Source organism: Platichthys flesus, chromosome 13 (assembly GCF_949316205.1).
Source record: "Platichthys flesus chromosome 13, fPlaFle2.1, whole genome shotgun sequence".
In the NCBI taxonomy this organism is placed as follows: Eukaryota; Metazoa; Chordata; class Actinopteri; order Pleuronectiformes; family Pleuronectidae; genus Platichthys; species Platichthys flesus.
Window position 1 is genome coordinate 7,409,496 of NC_084957.1, and position 19,066 is coordinate 7,428,561.

The 19,066-nt window shown below is 40.5% G+C and overlaps 2 protein-coding genes across 3 annotated transcripts; both read left to right on the forward strand.

Moving 5' to 3' along the window:
• The first annotated feature begins 813 nt into the window (after positions 1-813).
• pnkd (PNKD metallo-beta-lactamase domain containing) lies at positions 814-7,600 on the forward strand. Its single transcript, XM_062403107.1, has 9 exons — positions 814-1,014; positions 1,571-1,686; positions 2,297-2,409; positions 2,579-2,637; positions 2,946-3,038; positions 3,285-3,448; positions 3,950-4,036; positions 4,351-4,466; positions 5,669-7,600. The coding sequence occupies exons 1-9, from the start codon at positions 860-862 to the stop codon at positions 5,840-5,842; spliced, it is 1,077 nt and encodes a 358-aa protein (XP_062259091.1). The 5' UTR covers positions 814-859; the 3' UTR covers positions 5,843-7,600.
• A 2,955-nt stretch (positions 7,601-10,555) lies between these two features.
• On the forward strand, positions 10,556-18,703 carry gmppaa (GDP-mannose pyrophosphorylase Aa). 2 transcript variants are annotated; one of them, XM_062402823.1, is made up of 13 exons: positions 10,556-10,701; positions 11,615-11,712; positions 12,122-12,225; positions 12,441-12,633; positions 12,837-12,896; positions 12,984-13,114; positions 13,269-13,283; positions 15,723-15,857; positions 16,120-16,217; positions 16,322-16,368; positions 16,756-16,848; positions 17,665-17,833; positions 18,194-18,703. In XM_062402823.1, the coding sequence occupies exons 1-13, from the start codon at positions 10,662-10,664 to the stop codon at positions 18,292-18,294; spliced, it is 1,284 nt and encodes a 427-aa protein (XP_062258807.1). In that variant the 5' UTR covers positions 10,556-10,661; the 3' UTR covers positions 18,295-18,703. The 2 variants fall into 2 exon arrangements, with proteins under 2 accessions (XP_062258807.1, XP_062258808.1); XM_062402824.1 differs by lacking the exon at positions 13,269-13,283.
• Positions 18,704-19,066: the final 363 nt, after the last annotated feature.

The window sequence follows — 19,066 nt, forward strand, 5'->3', positions numbered from 1 at the left end:
TCTAACAAACACATACACTGTGTTCTGTAAAACAACTTGGTTAAACAATAAAAGGCCGGAGAAAGAAATGAAACTGTAACTTACCTGGCGGCGTCAGCCTGGCAGCACTGTGGCCTTCGGTCCTTTCTCTCCTCTGGGGTTTGCCTCCCCACGGGGGGGATGTCATCTTTGTAACAGGATCTGCTCGGTGAAACTCACACTGGTATTGATGTGTGGTGGTTGAGACTGGCTGCACTGGCTCCTGTTCAGAATAACAAAAATACCATTAGATAAAAAAAAAAAAAAAGATTGTTGTGTGTGGCCTATCTGTCTACTACCAACATTTAGTTAGATGCTAGGGATTACAAGACACACATTTAATTTACTAACACACACTATAATACAATATTACAAATTAAAAACGTGTGGCAAATAGAAAAGCCAAATCAATAAAAAGGAGAAAAAATGGGAAATATCAATGAAACAATCAATGTACAATCAGAGATGGATGGAAAGTGTTGTTTGATATGAATGGTCAGTTCTGTAAAATGTGGCTTTCTGTGTTTTTGGTAAAATAATAATCAAATGAATCAAATAAAGTCTTAATGACACACTAGAATGTAAAGACGAAGCAGAAGCAGAAAATAAATATAATATAATAAAAAACAATATAATCTTAAACTAAACGAGAGATTAAAAAATGCAAATTAAAAAAAGGTGCAAATGAGTATTGATTAAAAATAAGAAAAGAAAAGTTATTTCTGTTGTTGTTTTGTATTGTTGTTTATTGTAACTGCGTGGTTTCTGCGCGTCCTCACTTCCGGCCGGTTGCTTGCGTCGCCTGTGTCGTCACCGCTCTCCTCTGCAGGGCAATGGCGGAATGATGCCAGCGGACCTGACGGCTCTTACCGCTGCCGCGTCTCTCCTCTGCTTCCTCTGCGTGTGTTTCCGCTACCGACGAACAGGACGCGCGCTGTGGAGGAAGCTGTCCACGGGCGTCATGGCGCGCACCGGGAAGCCGCTGTTCCGCATAGCGTGAGTAAAACGTGACAGTGTTTGATACGAGAGTCGTTGTCCTCGAGCCGCGGAGCTCAGCGACGTGTGGCGGTGTCACACCAAACCCCGTCGGAAACATGCCGCAATTTAAAGTTTACCATTGAAAGCTGCTGAAACTAATGCGCTGACATGTTGGTCGAAGGCATTTCCTAAACACACGACAGCTGTTGTTTAATTCGGCAGCACTAACGTATATGTTAAATGTAAAATGTACCTGTAGAATCTGTTTATAAGTAGGAATACATATTCCTCATTGATAGATGATGGTGACAAGAAATCGGTTTAGATTCTTTACAATTAAGTTATTTGCATTTGTATGTTTACACACTCATCACTATTTATATTATTGCATATTGACATATTCAACAGGATTGATGGTGTTTTGAATCTGCCTCTGTATTTCTAATCGCATTTACCTTAGTCTGAGGCCTGTCTGGCTTCTTATTGGTTAGTTCAGTCTCATTAGGGTGAGCAGCAGGAAGCGTGTGTTAGCGTCAGGTTAGCATTGACCCAGTGTCGGCTGTTCCCCCTGCAGGTACGCACTGTACACCAGCACCAGACTGGGCTCCATGTACTACAAGAGGCAATTGAGAAAAGCCCGGGAGCAATACCCTACTGGACATTCCACCGCTCGCCCCACGCTGCTCAATGGTATGTACCAGCATTTCTTTAGTGTGTCTTTCTACGATGCAATTACAGCGATTGTCATTGCTCTGTGTTATTTGTGCAGATGCCCATTGCATGTTGCACAGGCTCCTTATCCTCACAGCTAAATGCACCAGACATGGACTGTAAATAAAGATGAACGATTGCGTCTCCACTTCCTGCAATCCAAAATTGAAGCCAAAGTATCGTGGACACTAGAGCTGCCATTTTACACAGAAGAATGCACTTGGAGTTGGAGTCTGCGCTGTAGTGGTGTTGTGGTATTGAGGTCCCACCCTTACATACGCTTAACTAACTTTGAGTCAGTCATTTTACTTTTTAGTTTGGCCCGTGTCCCATCCACTAGCATGGTGGACGCAGGGATGTACAATCTATAGGGCAGTCAGCCTCCAGTGGTCCATCAAATTTGTTTGGCTTCACTTTAAGAGAGCTTGTCATGTCTTCCATCTTTATCATCAGTCCGCGGTTCTACTATTCTACCAGATGCACTATGAACATTACATCCAGACACGTTTTAAACATGGATACGTTTAAAACTGCAAACAGACGTTTAATATTATATTTCATATCTTGTAATTTCTTTGTGTCTCGACAGATATCAAAATAATCCCCATCCCAGTCCTGTCTGACAACTACAGCTATCTGGTCATTGACACAGCCTCCAGTGTTGCAGTGGTTGTTGACCCTGCAGACCCTCAGACAGTGCAGGTAAACACGTCTACAATTACAGCTGTTAATCCTCAATCGCCGTGGTCATTTGTGAAAGTGTGCGTCGTCCTGTGTCAACAATCTGAAAGTATTGTGCCTCTTAACGGGCTTGTGTGTAAATTGCTGCTGATGTTGACTGATGGTTTAAACAGCACTTGTATCTTTTCAGGCTGTCCTTGAGGAAGAGGGAGTGATGCTAGAGGCAATACTCTGCACACACAAGCACTGGTGAGGTTTATAGTTTGGTTGCATGTGTATTTTTATTTTATTAATTGTTTTCTGTTAGATTTATAATATATGGAAAAATAAGAAGATGGTGCTAAATATGCAAAGTATAATGTGGCGTTCTCATGCATACACTTGCTAATCTAAGGAGAGAAAAACCCACACTACATGTATTTGAAATAAGATTTATACCTCAATAAAATGTATGTTGCTGAAAAGGCCTAGTTTCACCCGAAGGCCAAAACAAATGCACAGTTTATTTTTGTGTGTTTGCAGCACTGGCAAGCTTCTGCTTTTTGTTCCATTTGCAGGGATCACAGTGGAGGAAACAAAGAGTTAAAAAAGCTTCACAGCTCCTGTCGAGTTTATGGAAATGCAGCGGACAACATCCCTGGCCTCACGCAGTAAGTCCCTGCTCACATGCAGCGAACTTTACATCATTTTAACATATCACAAAGTTTCATCCCATGCTTCATTAATCTGTTTATTTATTTACAAATATGAAAAATCACCAAAAATCTGAATTGAAAAGATAAGGTGTGATGTGAAGAGCAAATCAGCGGTATTGTGTTGACATCAGTGGTGTATAAGTACTTGTACTGTGCAATGACAATAAAATCAAATCTATTGTTTTGTGTTTGTGTTTCCAGCCCTCTCTCACACAAGGAGTCTGTAACAGTTGGCCGTATGCACTTTAAGGCGCTCTTCACTCCTGGACACACAGTGGGTCACATGATCTACCTCCTGGAAGGACAAGCGGCCGGCTCCCCCCCCTGCCTCTTCTCTGGCGACCTGGTCTTCCTCTCAGGATGCGGTGAGTTACACAGAAATCTTTCTCCATGGAAATAATCATCCTACAAATCAGTTAGACCGAGCAGTCTCCGTTGAGTTAGGTGAGTCCAAAGTTTAAAAAAATGGATTAACCCCGGTAAACTATCGATGTGGCACTTTTGTACTTATGAATACAAACAACTGTGATTGTCTAACCACTAAGAATTTTACCAGAAGACTAAAGCCCTAACAAATATATGATTTTATGATAATTTGTGCTCTTTGGTGCACTACTGTCGTATAGTAGCATAGAACCAGCTGATTTGTCATTTTTCAATATATTACACTGAATCTCTGATCTGTCAGAAACAATTTCACATCAATGGACAAATTTAAATCTCAAAAACGTTAAAAGCTGAACTCCAAGCAGCCATGAAAAGATCATTGAACCGTTTGAAATGCCTTTGAAATGCCCCGCCCCAAATGCAGATGTGCAGACGACCTGTTTTGAACTCAGATCCAAACCCATTGTCATTGTTTTCAGGGAGGATGTTTGAAGGCAACGCGACAACAATGCTGTCATCTCTGGACACAGTCAGCGCTTTAAGTGATGATACGCTATTATGGCCGGGTAAGGAGAATCTCATCCCTTGTCAGTGTGTGTGTGTGTGTGTGTGTGTGTGTGTGTGTGTGTGTGTGTGTGTGTGTGTGTGTGTGTGTGTGTGTGTGTGTGTGTGTGTGTGTGTGTGTGTGTGTGTGTGTGTGTGTGTGTGTGTGTGTGTGTGTGTGTGTGTGTGTGTGTGTGTGTGTGTAAGAGAGATCCACTTACTTACGCTCAAAGTCTTGAAAGCCTTAGCGTAGTGACTACTAAGAAGAGTAAGATTTAAGTATGGCTAAGTGTATGGGCATAATTTTTGATTTTTGTGTCAACTGGCTCTCCCTCAGGTCATGAGTATGCAGAAGACAACCTGCTGTTCGGCGCTGAGGTTGAACCACACAACACTGTCAGGGAAAACAAATATCAGTGGGTGCTGCAGCAGCGAGGCCAGAAGCTGTGCACGGTAAGAATGATATATTGCCATTGTTATGCCGCTCAAGCACACCTTCCCGGAAAGGATTCACGTTGTCCAGCACCTGGAATGAAGGGCTTATCACCTGCGTACAGTGTTTCTGTTGTCGGTGCCCAGAGTGCTCGCTCTTTTCTTACTTCCTCCCCTTTCAGCCTCTCACGGTTGAGCCTCGTCTACGATAGCGTCTGCAGCAGAGCAAAGGGTCACTGTTGAGGAAAGTGCCTATCTGGAATTTAGATGAGTTTTGATCTATACAGCATGGCGTATAGAGGTGGTGCTGCAAACTTGCAGTTTACTGAACTTTCACAACCAAAACGTATTAAATCACTAAATCTCTGCATCGTGTGCATTGTTGGAACAAGAACAGAAAAGCACATAGACAAAGATCCCAGATAGCTTTGCTTATAGCAGAACTTCCTGAAAGAATAACTATGGGGAGAGACGAGTTTCAAATGAGGCACTAATACACCTAAAATACAGTTGTGCTATTAAGAGACTGAATACCTGCACTAAGGCTTACCCCCCATCTCGTAAAGTGAAAAGAAATTCCTGGATTCGTCCATTTATCCAAATCTGCTCCAAAATTGAATGGGTTCTTCCTTGGGTCAGGTTCCACCGACTGATGGATGCAATATCACTGCCACGGAAATGGAAGGAGAATCCGAAAAATTTACCTGTGCTTTTACTTCTCTAAATGACAACAAATTAACCACTATAGTGATTTATATAGGTTGCTCTAGTATCCCAGCCCTGGGTTGTTCTGTTAATGTGTTACTTGTGCAGGATATTTATTAGCTATTTATTTAAATTTGCCTTGTGGTAGGAATCTAGGTACCTTCTCTCAGGGTTTTACAAAATTCAACTTGTTGTTATAGCCACTTTAACCTTTATGTACAGGTTATTATCTGGTTTAGCAAATGATGTAGATGATTCTCTGCTAATGCATGAGATGGAAATGAAAGACTTGATTTAATGTTGACGATCTAAAGTGTTGCATCAGTTGAACTGGGGCAGAAAGACAAAGCTGCTCTGGGTCAACTTGGCATTAATCCCTTGCTACCCATAATGCTGTTCTTTAAATGAATGAGTGGCATGTGAATCCTCGTGGCCACTAGAGATAGGCTTTGCACATCAATTTTGATGAGGGTTGTGTTTTTTTTTATTTATTTTTTTTACACCTGCTTTATTTTCAGTGTCCCTCCACTATCGGGGAAGAGAAGCTGTACAATCCTTTCCTGCGCAGCCACTCCACTGAGCTCCATCTGGTCCTGGGCCTCCAGCAGCTCCAGGACGAGGACTGGACCCAGTACAGGGCTCGGGTGCTGGAGGGGCTGCGGAAACGCAAAGACCTCTTCAACAGGAAGTAGTACCAGCGAGCGTTCACTTAACAGCAGGGAACACAGCGGCGAGCTCACGGGGGACAGTGGTACAAACAGCAGTGGTTTGAAGTAATAAGAGCATTGAAGCTGGGCTCAGAGGTACTGTACAAACACCTGACAGGTTTGGAATGTTTAAAGGGCCATATTTAATATTTTTTTACATGTATCAACCTGTAGTGAGCCTTCGGATAAAATCACACTTTTGTTTTAACATAATCTAAACTCTAATAATCCTGTTACCTCTCCACATGCGGTACATTGTGGTAATTCTGTGTTCATAGACAGAGTAGTGCTCATGTATTGCCTCTCTAAGATGCCTTTAATAGAGGCATAAACCATAATGTAGTACTGTCCTGTCTTTAGTAGTCGGTATAACCAGATTTTTCCTTCTGGTGTGTGGAACACAGGGTGGCCACGTCAGGTACTGTATTGTCTACTACACACCCTTGTTTGTTTTTAGGACGAGTCGTCCAAACCTCTGGGAAAATGCTGTATTTGATTTGACGGTTTCACATTCAACTGCTGCTGAAGAGTAATAACCTTCTCTGTGGAATATGTGACTTTTGATTTTAAATTGTTATAACAATTGTTCTGATAGCAACAAGAGGTGTTTCCTGTTTCAAGCGCTTTGGTGCACAACAAAAGGCAGAGTCCCAACAGAGCCGAGCAAAGCGACTTCAGGAAGTTGAATCTGGTTTTAAAGGAGTGAGACCAGTCTGACCTTTGTTTCATCATCACATAGCCTGCATCTTTTTCATTATTGCACACTCACCATTCCACAATTTGTCCCTCCTATGTCATGTTTTACCCTTAAATATATCTTCTGCTAATCTTTCCTGAGAATCATTTACAGTTACAAAGCCAAGTGTCATGATCTAGCTCATTCCAGCTCACGTCAACTTAAGCCATGGAATAATAATAATTATAATAACAACAACACGCCTTTTGGTTTTGGTACTTTTTCAAACAACAGCAAAAATATAGGGGAAAAGTTTGAACCCTAGCCTGTGAGGTGAATGGGTGTTTTGCTGTATCAACAAGCCAATTTAGTTTTGACCTGAAACACATCGGCTAAACATTACTTAATGTCAGTGCATGTTATTATTTGCCCTGAAAGTTTTATTCAATCTTTCACTCATGGAAACATGGATCTATGTGCTAGTGGGCCAAAGGTGAATCATATGTCCAGTCAAGACTAGAAGAATTTAATGTGTCTCACAGAAAAATACTTCTGCTGAATTTATTGTACATTTAGATTTGTATTTTTGAAATGTTTGCAGTGGCACTACATAGACAGAGAGGTATTGAATTGTTGTACTTGACTGAATTGTTGGAAGAGATGCGTTAGTGTTTGATAAGTCATGATGATGGTTAAAGTTAAAGGCTGAAGTTGAATCAAGTTCTGTACACTGACTTCCAATGAGTTTGAGTTGATGGTTAAAATTAGTCAGTTTTAAGTTATTAGTTAGTTATTATTAATATTTCATTATTAATTCCTACTTTGACCCTCAAATGAAGAAATGTTTATAAACCTGTTAAATCCCAAATTAAACACATTTTTAATATATTGAAGGCTCTTTTATACTGTGACTGTATAGAAGAGGAGTTATTAGTTATCTAGTGCAATAAATATTGTCATCTGTTGCTTTTCCGTGTCATTAAATGTCTTTCTTTCTGAAGGAGCCTCTGTCGAGGTGGCAATGGGTCACAACGCAAAGAAATAAACCTTGAAACTTTTGACATGAACATGCTTCAGATTTTCTTCCTTGCTCCGGTAGAGGAGAACGCACCAGAGCACCACATCCCTTGGTGATTGTCGACTATAATGTTATTCTGCCTGTCTGATGCAGATTTGCACCCTATTTGCATATGTTTGAGTTACGAACACCACCGCACACGTTGCACTGTTTTACCTTAGGTTATGTTTTAATGAGGAAGTAAACTCCCCCATTATAGCTGTGTATGTGTTATTTGTTGTCTTTATGAATCTTCAGAACTGACAGCTTGAGTTATTTTTTTATCCACTGCTGCTGTGACTTCCCACCACTCAAATAGGAGCATAACCTACTTAACGCAAATTTACAAGAGGAAAGAAATGAGCAGAGGTTTCTGGAGCTAAAGCAGAGCCAGATGACAGACAACAAGCTGTGGGGTTCAAGGTGTGTTGAGGCTCCATCTCGATATGACATATTCTGTATAAAGTAAGAGGCCCACTGATGAAAGTAGAATGAGTAATTTATAAGATATAAAAGACACCATTTGTTTTGGTTTTTCTATCAACATTTTGAATCTGTGGACGCAGTGAAACACGACTTTGCTCCTAAAACTCAGACCACTTTATTTAATACTTAAAAAAAAAAATCCTAGCCAGAAGCTGACATTTTGACTAACAAAAGTACTAATGCATTTTAATGCATTAGTATCTGATTTTTTTATTCATCTTTGACTCAAACCACAGTCTATCACTGCAGTGTGGATGTCAGGGACACACCTGAGGCAGAAGCGCAAATTCTGTGCGAGCCGCCACCTGACGATAAGATATATAGGCTAATATACTGTATACAGGCAAATACCTTAGACTGTACATGGGCTAATACCATAGACTGTTTACAGTGTTGTGCATGAACGAACACAAAATAACTTGTTCATTGAACACGTTTACTTTTATGAGAACGATGAACTAAACGCAACTCAATGACAAATAATGAATTTGAACGGACAAATTTGTAAACTATAAAAAAACAATAAAAATATAATAAAAAATATCAAGAGTCCTGTACTGATAGCATATCATGTCATGTTGACACAAATAAACGTTAATGATGTCCACAATCGGGGTGATTCTTATCTCTATATTGTTCTTTCTTCTCCTCCTCTGCTTTGCGGTGCTTTTGAATAGTTTACCTGGTAATTTTATATTTTTTGATTCATCTTTGACTCAAACCACAGTCTATCACTGCAGCGTGGACATCAGGGACACACCTGAGGCAGAAGCGCAAATTCTGTGCGAGCCGCCACCTGACTGTTCACACAGGGAACCATCCAGGAGGATGTTTTAGATGCTGGCTTGCCTGTCCACGGAGCCACGCGTGGTGACATCAGCAAATGTCCCTACGATGCTGCCAAAATGAGTAGGTTTTTACACATCTCTTTGTATGCTTCATGCTGCTATGAGGAACTGTTTTTATGTGAAATGAAACTCCCTTCATTTTTTTTCTGTTCATGCTGAAATAAAGTGGATTCACTTGGTCTGACGTTTTCGATCACATCTTTATAAAACACCTAATTGGCTTCACACTACAAACCCTATGGGGGGGGGGGGGGGGGTTTGAGAGAAGATTCCAGATTCATTCACTAGACTGGCCGTATAGGTTCAGCTTATTACATAAACCTTTTGACTGTCTGTAGGCCTTTTATATTGTGTTTTATTTACATTGTATATATTGGTTTATTTTTGTCGTGCACTGATTACTGGTTGTACATCAAATTGCCCTTGAAGTGTGTATTAAGGATTTCTTTTATGGAAAACTTTAGTTAATCACAAGCTGCAAAAAACCAAGCTTGAGCAGCAGAGGAACCCAGCAGCCAGCAGGGGGCAGCCTCAGGACATCACAGCAGACTGATTCTTGTAAGGCGTCAGAAGACAAGGTTAGAGAGTACTGGGTTATTCTCTAACAATAGGTTTTTAAAGTATGTTAAATCATCCAGTATCTAAAAGCCAAAAATATAAATGTAACTTTTAAGTAAGGCTGTCAAATATATGTAGTAAAGTAGAAATTATTTTCTCTGAAAAGCAACATAAAATGACAGGGACACACGCACACGATAATATGTACATCTTCTTAAAGTGCTTAGTTCCTCGAAGAATCCATCAGGTGGTGTGGTCTAGTCAGTAAAGTGCCCATTCTTCAGTAGAAGGGTCCCGGGTTTGAATCCAACCCTTTCCCATCTTAATCTCAAAAATGGCAATACATTGAACCCTTAAAATTGGCAGAATGTCTTGTTTTAATTGCAAAATATCTTTGAATAAACTAAATTAAAAAGGATTAAATATAAAAACATGAAAAAAAATTAATAAAAAAAATAAAAAAATGCGCGCGCAATTCCTGCGCAAGATGAACTATGGGCTTCTGCGCAGGATGTGCGCAGTGGGCTTCTGCGCAGGATGTGCTCAGTGGGCTTCTGCGCAGGATGTGCGCGCGCAGTTTTTTTTTTTTTTTTTTTAAATATTTAATTTAATTTAATTTAATTAAAAAAAAATTATATTTCATTTTTCATCATCATTTCTCCGCGCTGGTTCAAGGGTAAATGACGCTGGTCTTCACAGGGGACTGATTTACGCAAGCCTGTAGCAGCCACCCCACTGTACACACTGTCTGATAAAGACTCCGACAGTAAAGGCAAGGGGTAGTGATGGATAAGGGTTTCTTTAACAAGTCTTTCATTCTCACTTTCCACCTTAAAACTATGAAATGAACTTAACTATGAACTAGTTCAGAATTTAAATGGTGAACTATGAACGTGAACTATTCATGTTTACTTGCATGAACTGAACTTTGAACTAGTACATGAGAGGTGTGAACTTGCACATCACTGACTGTATATAAGCTAATATACCAAAGACTGTATATAGATATACAGTCACTCCTCTACTGTGACGTCACTACACGTTGTCAAGGTAGTCGTCTCGTCGACGATACAACACGGAAGTGGAAGCGGAAGTGCCGTCGGAGCAGCTGTAGGTAATCGTCAGAGCAGAGTCAGACTGACAGGTCCCGTGTTTGTCGGCCCACAGCTCCCAGTCAACATGTTGAAGGCGGTGGTTTTGATTGGAGGTCCACAGAAAGGTGAGAGAAACTACTGTCGCTCCCTGCTCGTGTTTACAGTCGTGTGTGTGTGGTGGAGGGGGAGCTAGGCTGCTAATGCTAACAGGAGCTGAGCTGCACAGACCAGCTGAGCTTGTTTGTTTCACTGACGTGGCAGAATGACACGATCACAACAACACACCCTCATTCAGAACCTGCTCATCCCACCGAGACCTGTAGTTTTACACATAGCACAATAAACTGTGTGTTGTCCACCTAGCACTGGTCTAAGAATTGAACTGGTAAACGTTACCAGTTAACGTAGCCCTATTGAAAAAACGTATTTGGGGATTATTATAACCAAATTAATGTCTAATTTAGTATATATATACATCCGTGCATTTGAAATATAGGCTGCTTTTTATTTTTGTAGATGTACTTATGATATAATCAACTGTTGACTTCTTATAAATGAAGTTTCCCAAATCTGATTATTCCTGTGATTACTTTACGGTCACTGCCCCTGATACCTTATGTATTAATCTGAGGAATATTTCCCGGATTAATTGATTTGCATGTGGTTTATAAAATATCATGAAATAGTAAAAATCGTCTAATATCCACGCCACAAGGAGACATTTTGATTTCTTGTTTAGTTTAGTCCAAAATCAAAATATATATATGTAATGACAAATTAACTATCAAAAATAAACGTTGTGTGGACGGATCAATCTACTAACAGCTCACTACTAGATTCTTGGTGCTCTGCAAAACAATATCTTGATCATAAAGACGGCTTTTTAAAACACCACAGTTCAGAAAGGATATCTCATAACAATACATCTCATATAATGAAGTTAAAAGTTTGTTTTGGTGTGATTCCCGCTAACATTATAGAAAGCTATCGGGAGTTGTAATTGTTTTTAAAAGTTAAAAAAACTTTATTATTTTGCAGGCACAAGGTTCAGGCCGCTGTCATTTGAAGTTCCCAAACCCTTGTTTCCAGTAGCTGGTGTGCCCATGCTACAGCACCACATTGAAGCATGTGCAAAGGTGAGTGTCGTAGTGATACAGTACCACTGTCGTAGTACACAGCAATCATCCCCACTGCAGTATGTAGTATGTATGTTTTTTTTTTTTTTTTGCAACACTGGTTCCTTGTGGAAAAGTAGATCATCTAAGGGTTAACATTGTTAACAGGTTTAAAATGATTAGTTTACTTTATTCGTAGTGTACGAAGGCTTCTCAGATTATGTTGTGTGTGCTTATTTTATATTCATCTTGGTATTAGTGTAAATTTAATATGGCATTGTAAATTGTTACCCTGCATATCACAGAACGCTTTAAGTTTAATTGGTCTAAACTCAATTGAGTAATACGGAATCATTAAAATCTCTCTTGTCAGTGTCAATAAGTAATCCTTTAATGGAATCAATCCAATATTAACCACTTTGTGTCCCAGGTGCCAAACATGAAGGAGATTCTGCTCATTGGCTTTTTTCAACCAAATGAAGAACTGACCAGGTTCATGATTAATGCGCAGCAGGAGTTCAAGATTTCCATCAGGTAAACAAGCTTTTCATTGTCTCACCAAACAAGTACAGATAATCATCACTAGGTTTCTGATTGTGTATTTGGGGGATCGTGGGAGTTTTAATAATGTTTTACTAAGGAGTCAAATTCTTTCATCTTTATAAAATTGTGTTACTGTTACAAGTGGTGCATCACTATCACTGCTGAATGACTGTTTATATGCTGTTCTTGTTGGCTGGCCACTGCAGGTATTTGCAGGAGTACTCTGCCCTGGGCACTGGAGGAGGCATCTATCACTTCAGAGATCAGATTGTCTCCGGCAGTCCGGAGGCTTTCTTTGTCCTGAATGCTGATGTGTGCTCAGCGTTTCCCCTCACAGAGATGCTCAGCTTCCAGAAGGAACACGGAGAACCAAACAGCTCTGTTATCCTGGGGACAACGGTAAGCTCCTGTTGTCGGCAGCTTGTTAATGTCTGTGAAACAACTTGTAAAAGGATTTGAAAGTGATCATTTTACTCCTTAGTACCTGTTGCAGTTGATTTTGTCTAGCGTTAGCATCTTGATTATATTGAATTATTCCTCATCTGATGTCAAAAAGAAAAATGTATATGTGCTTAACCATATGACCACTCTTCTGTTACCAGGCGAACAGAACACAGTCCTTGAATTACGGCTGTATTGTTGAAAATGAGGAAACGCATGAGGTATTTAAATTTTCCTCTTTAATATCCCTTAGTTGTCATTATTGTCGCTATTCTTGAATCTTAACCACGCCTCTTTTTTCCTGTCAGGTCCTGCATTACGTGGAAAAGCCGAGCACGTTTGTGAGTGACATCATCAACTGCGGTGTCTACCTCTTCAGCCCGGACATCTTCCAGCACATCGGTGCAGTCTTCCAGAAGAATCAGCAGGACATGTTACTGTGAGTTGGACACTCTCCCTCACTGGGGATCTGTACATGGGAAAGCACCTGAATACCATTTACTCCATTTTCTTTGGTCCTTTTCATGGTCTCTTTTTTCCCCCACTCCCCCTCTCCTCCCTGCCATGATTTGTTTCCCCCACACACTCATCAGATATCCGTACGATGGGTAAGTTGGTACATCGAGGCTGCACGGTGTGGTTCTAGAGCACGTAGTGTACAGTGTGAGGTGTAGAAATGAAGAAGCTGCAGTTGCATAGGATGCTTTGTGAATCTTCTGTGCTGCCTGTGCTGCCTGTGCCCCCTTTTTCTGTGCACTTTTTTGATAAATTATACATCTCCTATTGTGAACTTTATTTATTTATGGGCTTTTTTAGCTAAAATTTAATGGGACAGTGACGATTAATTGTTGGAAAATCTCTTTGCCTGTCAGAGATTCACGTTTGAAATGTTAGGAAATACAAGTTTTTTTGCTTTCTTACTGACATTTAGATGAAAAGGTTGACATGTGAAGTTACAGCCAGTAATTGGTTAGGTTGGCCTAGCTTAGCTTAGGGTGAATAGTTGAAACAGAGAAGAACAAAATAAAAAATCTGCCTAACAGCACATGTAAAGGTCACTGAGGACAAAATAATTGACATCTTGTTTTTTTTTATCTGTACAGAAACAGAAGTTCAGTAGAGCATCTTGTTTTATGTTGTCCCTGTGTTTTTTTCTAGTTTAGCTAACAAAGTCTAATAAGGTAACTTGGACTTGGTGAAACTTTGTGTTTCACAGTTGGTCTTGTAGCTCATAAATTCTTACTGCACAGTTTTCCTTCGGCCTAGAAGAAGCTTTCTGTCTGATCACAGCCTAAGTGTGCATATGGACGGACGGGACCCCGGTCACTCACAGAAACTAAAACACATGGAATAAGTTCAAAGTTTTCAGTGACACTGTTTTCCCTGCTGGGGTTTTCTCACACATGGGTGTAGTAGACCTGAGGTTTTGCACCCCCCAAGGACACTGAAAATTTATAGCCAAAAGTCGAACAACAGCATGCATAATTTACCTGCTGACATCAAAAGCACTTAAATCAAACCGGGCACTGCATCAGCAAAATTGTCGAACACATCATAGATACTTCATAGAAATTATACGTGTTGGACTACAAATTCTCTCAGGGACTACTCTGCCTCAAACCACGTCTCCTCCTTTTTTTCCCCAAAACTTCGATTATGGGTGCAATCCCTTAAAATATTCTTTTCATCAATATTTAACAAGCCGTTGAATCTTGGGACTCTCACAAAACCCTATGCCAGAGACCTGATTAACATGGAACACATAGATTCTTTCCCTTTTGGCTTTTGGTTCCCTGCTAGGTCATCAGCTCTGCTTTCAACCCATTCCTGACACCATCATGGTTAGTAGGAATGATGCATTTTAACTCAGTGCTCTCATTTACTTCTGGGCACTGGATTGTAGGTCAACGCATGTTTTTCTTCAGCATCAAGAGACTTGTGAGGTAACAGAGCCACTGGGTTAGTTTGTGCACCCAACTTAATATTTAAGGACTCTCAACAACTCTTCAAGTACAGGGAGGGTGAAGAGAGAGTCCACGAGAACTCGTTCTTGATTCCCATAAAGTATTCTTTTTCTCATTAGTACAATTTTTTGTAAGAGAAAACGATTTAACAACCCTCTCCCCAGACTTGAATAGTTTAGATTATTTAAATGAGGTGATCTGGAAAAGTGGGTATGTTTGGTTCAGGCTGAAACAAAGACCCCCAGATCCTTTCAGTCCTCATGTTTGTGTCGGGAGCATCTTTGGCTGCAGTGAATCATTAGTCATTAAGTCATTGATGACATATTAGAAAGCAAGGGGCTTATTTAAAACAAATACAATACAATTCTTTGCCAGATGCAGATGAATTATACTTTGTTTTGCCACCATACTGGATACGGCTGTCAAATAAGTAGGCAAAACCAAACCTACCAGGAAAATGAACACTTCGGTGTGATAAGAACTTCCTCCTGTGGCTCGGGAGGCTGAATTTCGGCGGTTTGATCCCAATCTCCCACATTCTGCATCCAAAAGTGTCCTTGGGCGAGATACTGAGCCCCAAATGGGAGCAGACGGCTGTGCTGATACTGTATGAGACATGAGTAATGAAGTGCTGCACAGAGATAAACCGTAAGAATACTTGTGTGAATCAGTGGATGGCAAACTGTACTGTAAAGCACTTTGTGTTGTCATCAACACTAGAACAGTGCTGTATAAATACAGACCATTGACCTGAAATTCATGAATTCATCATCGAGACAAATGTTTTTGACATGTTGGATGAGTTACTATGGGTTCATGTCCCATTGGCTAACATGGAGGAGGCCATGTATTGTCGGGAGCCATAATGTCGAAAATCTTTACATACAGTCTATGGTTTTTACATATGACATATCATTTTAAATCAAAGTGATTTCTGAATTATGGAATTTTGTTTTTGTTTTAATCCCAACTTTTTCTTGGATTTACTTCTAACATGCTACTCCAAGATTTTAATTTAATAAATGAGTCCTCTGGCCCTGGTTTGGAACTCAGCACCATGAACTGATAATCTGTCTCCTGCAGAGAGGAGCCAACCAACGGCTGGCACAGAGCAGAGGCCATCAGGCTGGAGCAGGACATCTTTACGGCCCTGGCAGGGACAGGCAAACTCTACGTGTATAAAACACTCAGGTTCTGGAGCCAGATCAAATCTGCAGGGTGAGTGAAGGGGTCATAAACACTGTCAGGTTCAACCGGACACAGAGTCATCTTAACATCATGTGTGACCCCATTGCCTACCTAATGCCAGAGGAGAGGGGAGGCATTGGACGAGCATAAAAATTATTTAGACATTGACATTAAATTATATTGACAGAGTGAACCTCAGCTAACATTGTAATTGTTTAGAGACAGTGGCAATATCCATGATACTGAAAGACTTTCTGTGCTCAAAACTTAATGAGTTTTTTGTCATTCCCAGGTCTGCAATCTATGCCAGTCGATTGTACCTTAACCAGTATCACAAAACCCATCCTGAAAGACTGGCGTCAAATAAGGAAGGAGGGCCGAAAATAAGTGGTACGATTATTGAACCGTCTGTAGCTTTGTTCTTTTCTCAATATTGACATAAACACAACTTATGTAAGCTTTTATTTGACTATTCATACTTCTTGTTTGCGCAGGTAATGTCTATATCCACCCGACAGCCAATATTGACCCCACTGCTAAGGTAAGAGTACTTTTATTCGATGTTCTTAACTCTGTGCATACATACAAAGGAAAAGGGTCTATATTCAACAGCACAATGTCTTGATAAATATTAGTAAATTACAAAAGACAATTCTGTATAAAACAACAAAAGAACATTTACCAGCAAACAGTACATCACATTAAAAACATCATATCAAATATACATGACATAGTCTCCCTGTTGGAATAAACAATTGGCCGTGAACGAGTTGATGATGTTTCTAACACGTGAAAGATGCAAAACCATCTGTGTCACTGGTAATTTCATGTCCTCCCTCATACCTAAAGGGTTGTAGTGGACTGGTGTGACCAGTTAAACTTGTGCTGCGGCTGTAACTTGAGGTGACTTCTACTTTTCTCTGTTCAGTTGGGTCCCAATGTCTCCATTGGCACCGGAGTGACTATTGGTGCAGGGGTCAGAGTTCGGGAATCGATCATCCTCCATGGTGCAAATCTGCAGGTGAGCCTCTTTGAATATGTTGCACATGTTTACAAGAGGAACTTCTTCCATTGAAACAGGACAGGCTAACATGGGGCTCTGGATCTGTGCATGCACACCACACACTCTGCCCTTTCTTCAGCCACCCGAGGGCTTTTCTAACAGCTTTTCTCATTTGGTATTTTGGAGCCTTGCCATTCGCTGCAGTGGGAGTGAAGAAGTGTAATTTTCATGTCACATCAATAGGTGAACTCTCTCTAGAGTTTAAAGTGAGCTTTATTGGTCATGTAAAGAATGAGCGGCCTCTGAAATGTTTAACTTCCCTCAGAGTACAAAACACCAAGTCTGGATTCAAACTGAACCTCCAAACTAATTTAATTGAGGGGAAATTTATCTGGCCCTTCACTGTCGGCGACATCTTTACATTTTATGACTGACGTTATCCACACTTCAGCTGCGACTTCTCTGGAATTTATTCTTAAGCTCCACTGTCACAGCAGAAATATTGTTGCCTGTGCCTCTCACAAAGATGTCATTTTTAACGATTCTGAGTCTGGCATAATTTAATCCCATGTCTCCAGTGATGACTGGTGCCTCGAAAATGAATTTAGGCTGTGGATGACTTATTGGCTTTCATTTCATATTGCCTACAGGACAATTTATTAGCAGAGGTCTCCATCCATATAAACAACCCCTGTTTTTAATCTGGTACTTTAAGGACAGTCTTTTTTCACATCTGCTAACAATTTCTAATACGTGAGGGAGATGCTTCAAAAGTTTATCTGCTGATGAATTCTTGAACATTTAAAAACTTTTCTGATCTTTCTCTCCTTGAAGGATCACTGCTGTGTTCTGAACAGCATCGTGGGATGGGATAGCACCGTCGGCAAGTGGGCGAGAGTGGAAGGAACCCCGAGTGACCCGAACCCCAACGACCCGTATGCAAAGATCGACAGTGAGACGCTGTTCAGAGAAGGAAAACTCACGCCCTCCATTACTATTCTCGGTAAGTGTGCTCTGACTAAGTGACTGTAAATACAAGTTAATGTTTGATGTAAGTATTTTCAAAATTATCATACTCATTATCATAAGTGCTGTTTGTCTTCAGGTTTTGGCAAGTCACTTCCCAGATATCACTTTTTAAAAACAGTTCATTTTCTTCTTCTTTGTTTTTCCTTGTCGTCTTCTTTTTATTATTATTACAATTATTCTAATCATTATTATTTAACCCTCTTTAGCTACAGGGCTTTTTTAAGTTGACTTCCCTTTTATTTTTCAAGAAAAACCAGAAATTAGGAAACACCCTGAATGCTCTGAGTGCAAATGCACCACTGATCTGTCTCGTCACTTTGCTTTGTCTCCTCAGGTTGTAACGTGACCATCCCCTCCGAGGTGATCATACTCAACTCGATTGTCCTCCCACACAAAGACCTGAACCGCAGCTTCAAAAACCAAATCATTCTTTAGCTAATCTTCCCCGTGCTCCTGTCCACTTACTGTCACTGATGAAGGATGCGGCTGAGCGGCCGCTGCCACTGCCTCTGAGTTACTGTATATAAGATGTCCAAAATGAAGATTATGGGACATTCATTAAATAGTTTTGAAAGATAGATTTTTATATATTTGTCCCCAGGCCTTATGCATCATCGGATGCCAGCAAAATTGGTGAGGGGCTGATCATGCATGTTGATTCACCTTGAAAAGTGCTGTGATGCCTGAGGTTTATATTGTTTTTCTATCAACGTTACCGAACTGTAAAACGACTGCAGACTCTGTTTGGTCGGATTTATTATAATGTTTCACCCTCGGCGAACCTGAGACTTGTTACTTGTGCTCGAGATTAGAAATGACTGGCAAATAAAGATCTCAGGCTTCAGACTGATTCATTTTTTCAGAGGTGATTATTTATGCGGAACCTTGATTAAAACCTTTAGCATCTTCATTGTTAGGCACAAAAATTGACCGTTAATCTCCCGCAGCTTCCAGATTTACACTGCAATCAAGCAATGCTGCCTTTTTTAAATGTGAACCCATCAGGGGGCTGCGGGGGCCCCAAGACAAAACACATGAGCAGCGGCAGCAGATACTTAAATTGGGGATTTGCAATCACTGATGTGGCTGCTCCGATTTATGGATAGAGCAAATGAACATTTAGTTGTTAAGCCCTCAACCCCCTTACGATCACTTCAGCAGTTTAGCTCCAATCATTGCAGCGAGTGTGTCTTTCAAGGAGCGATGT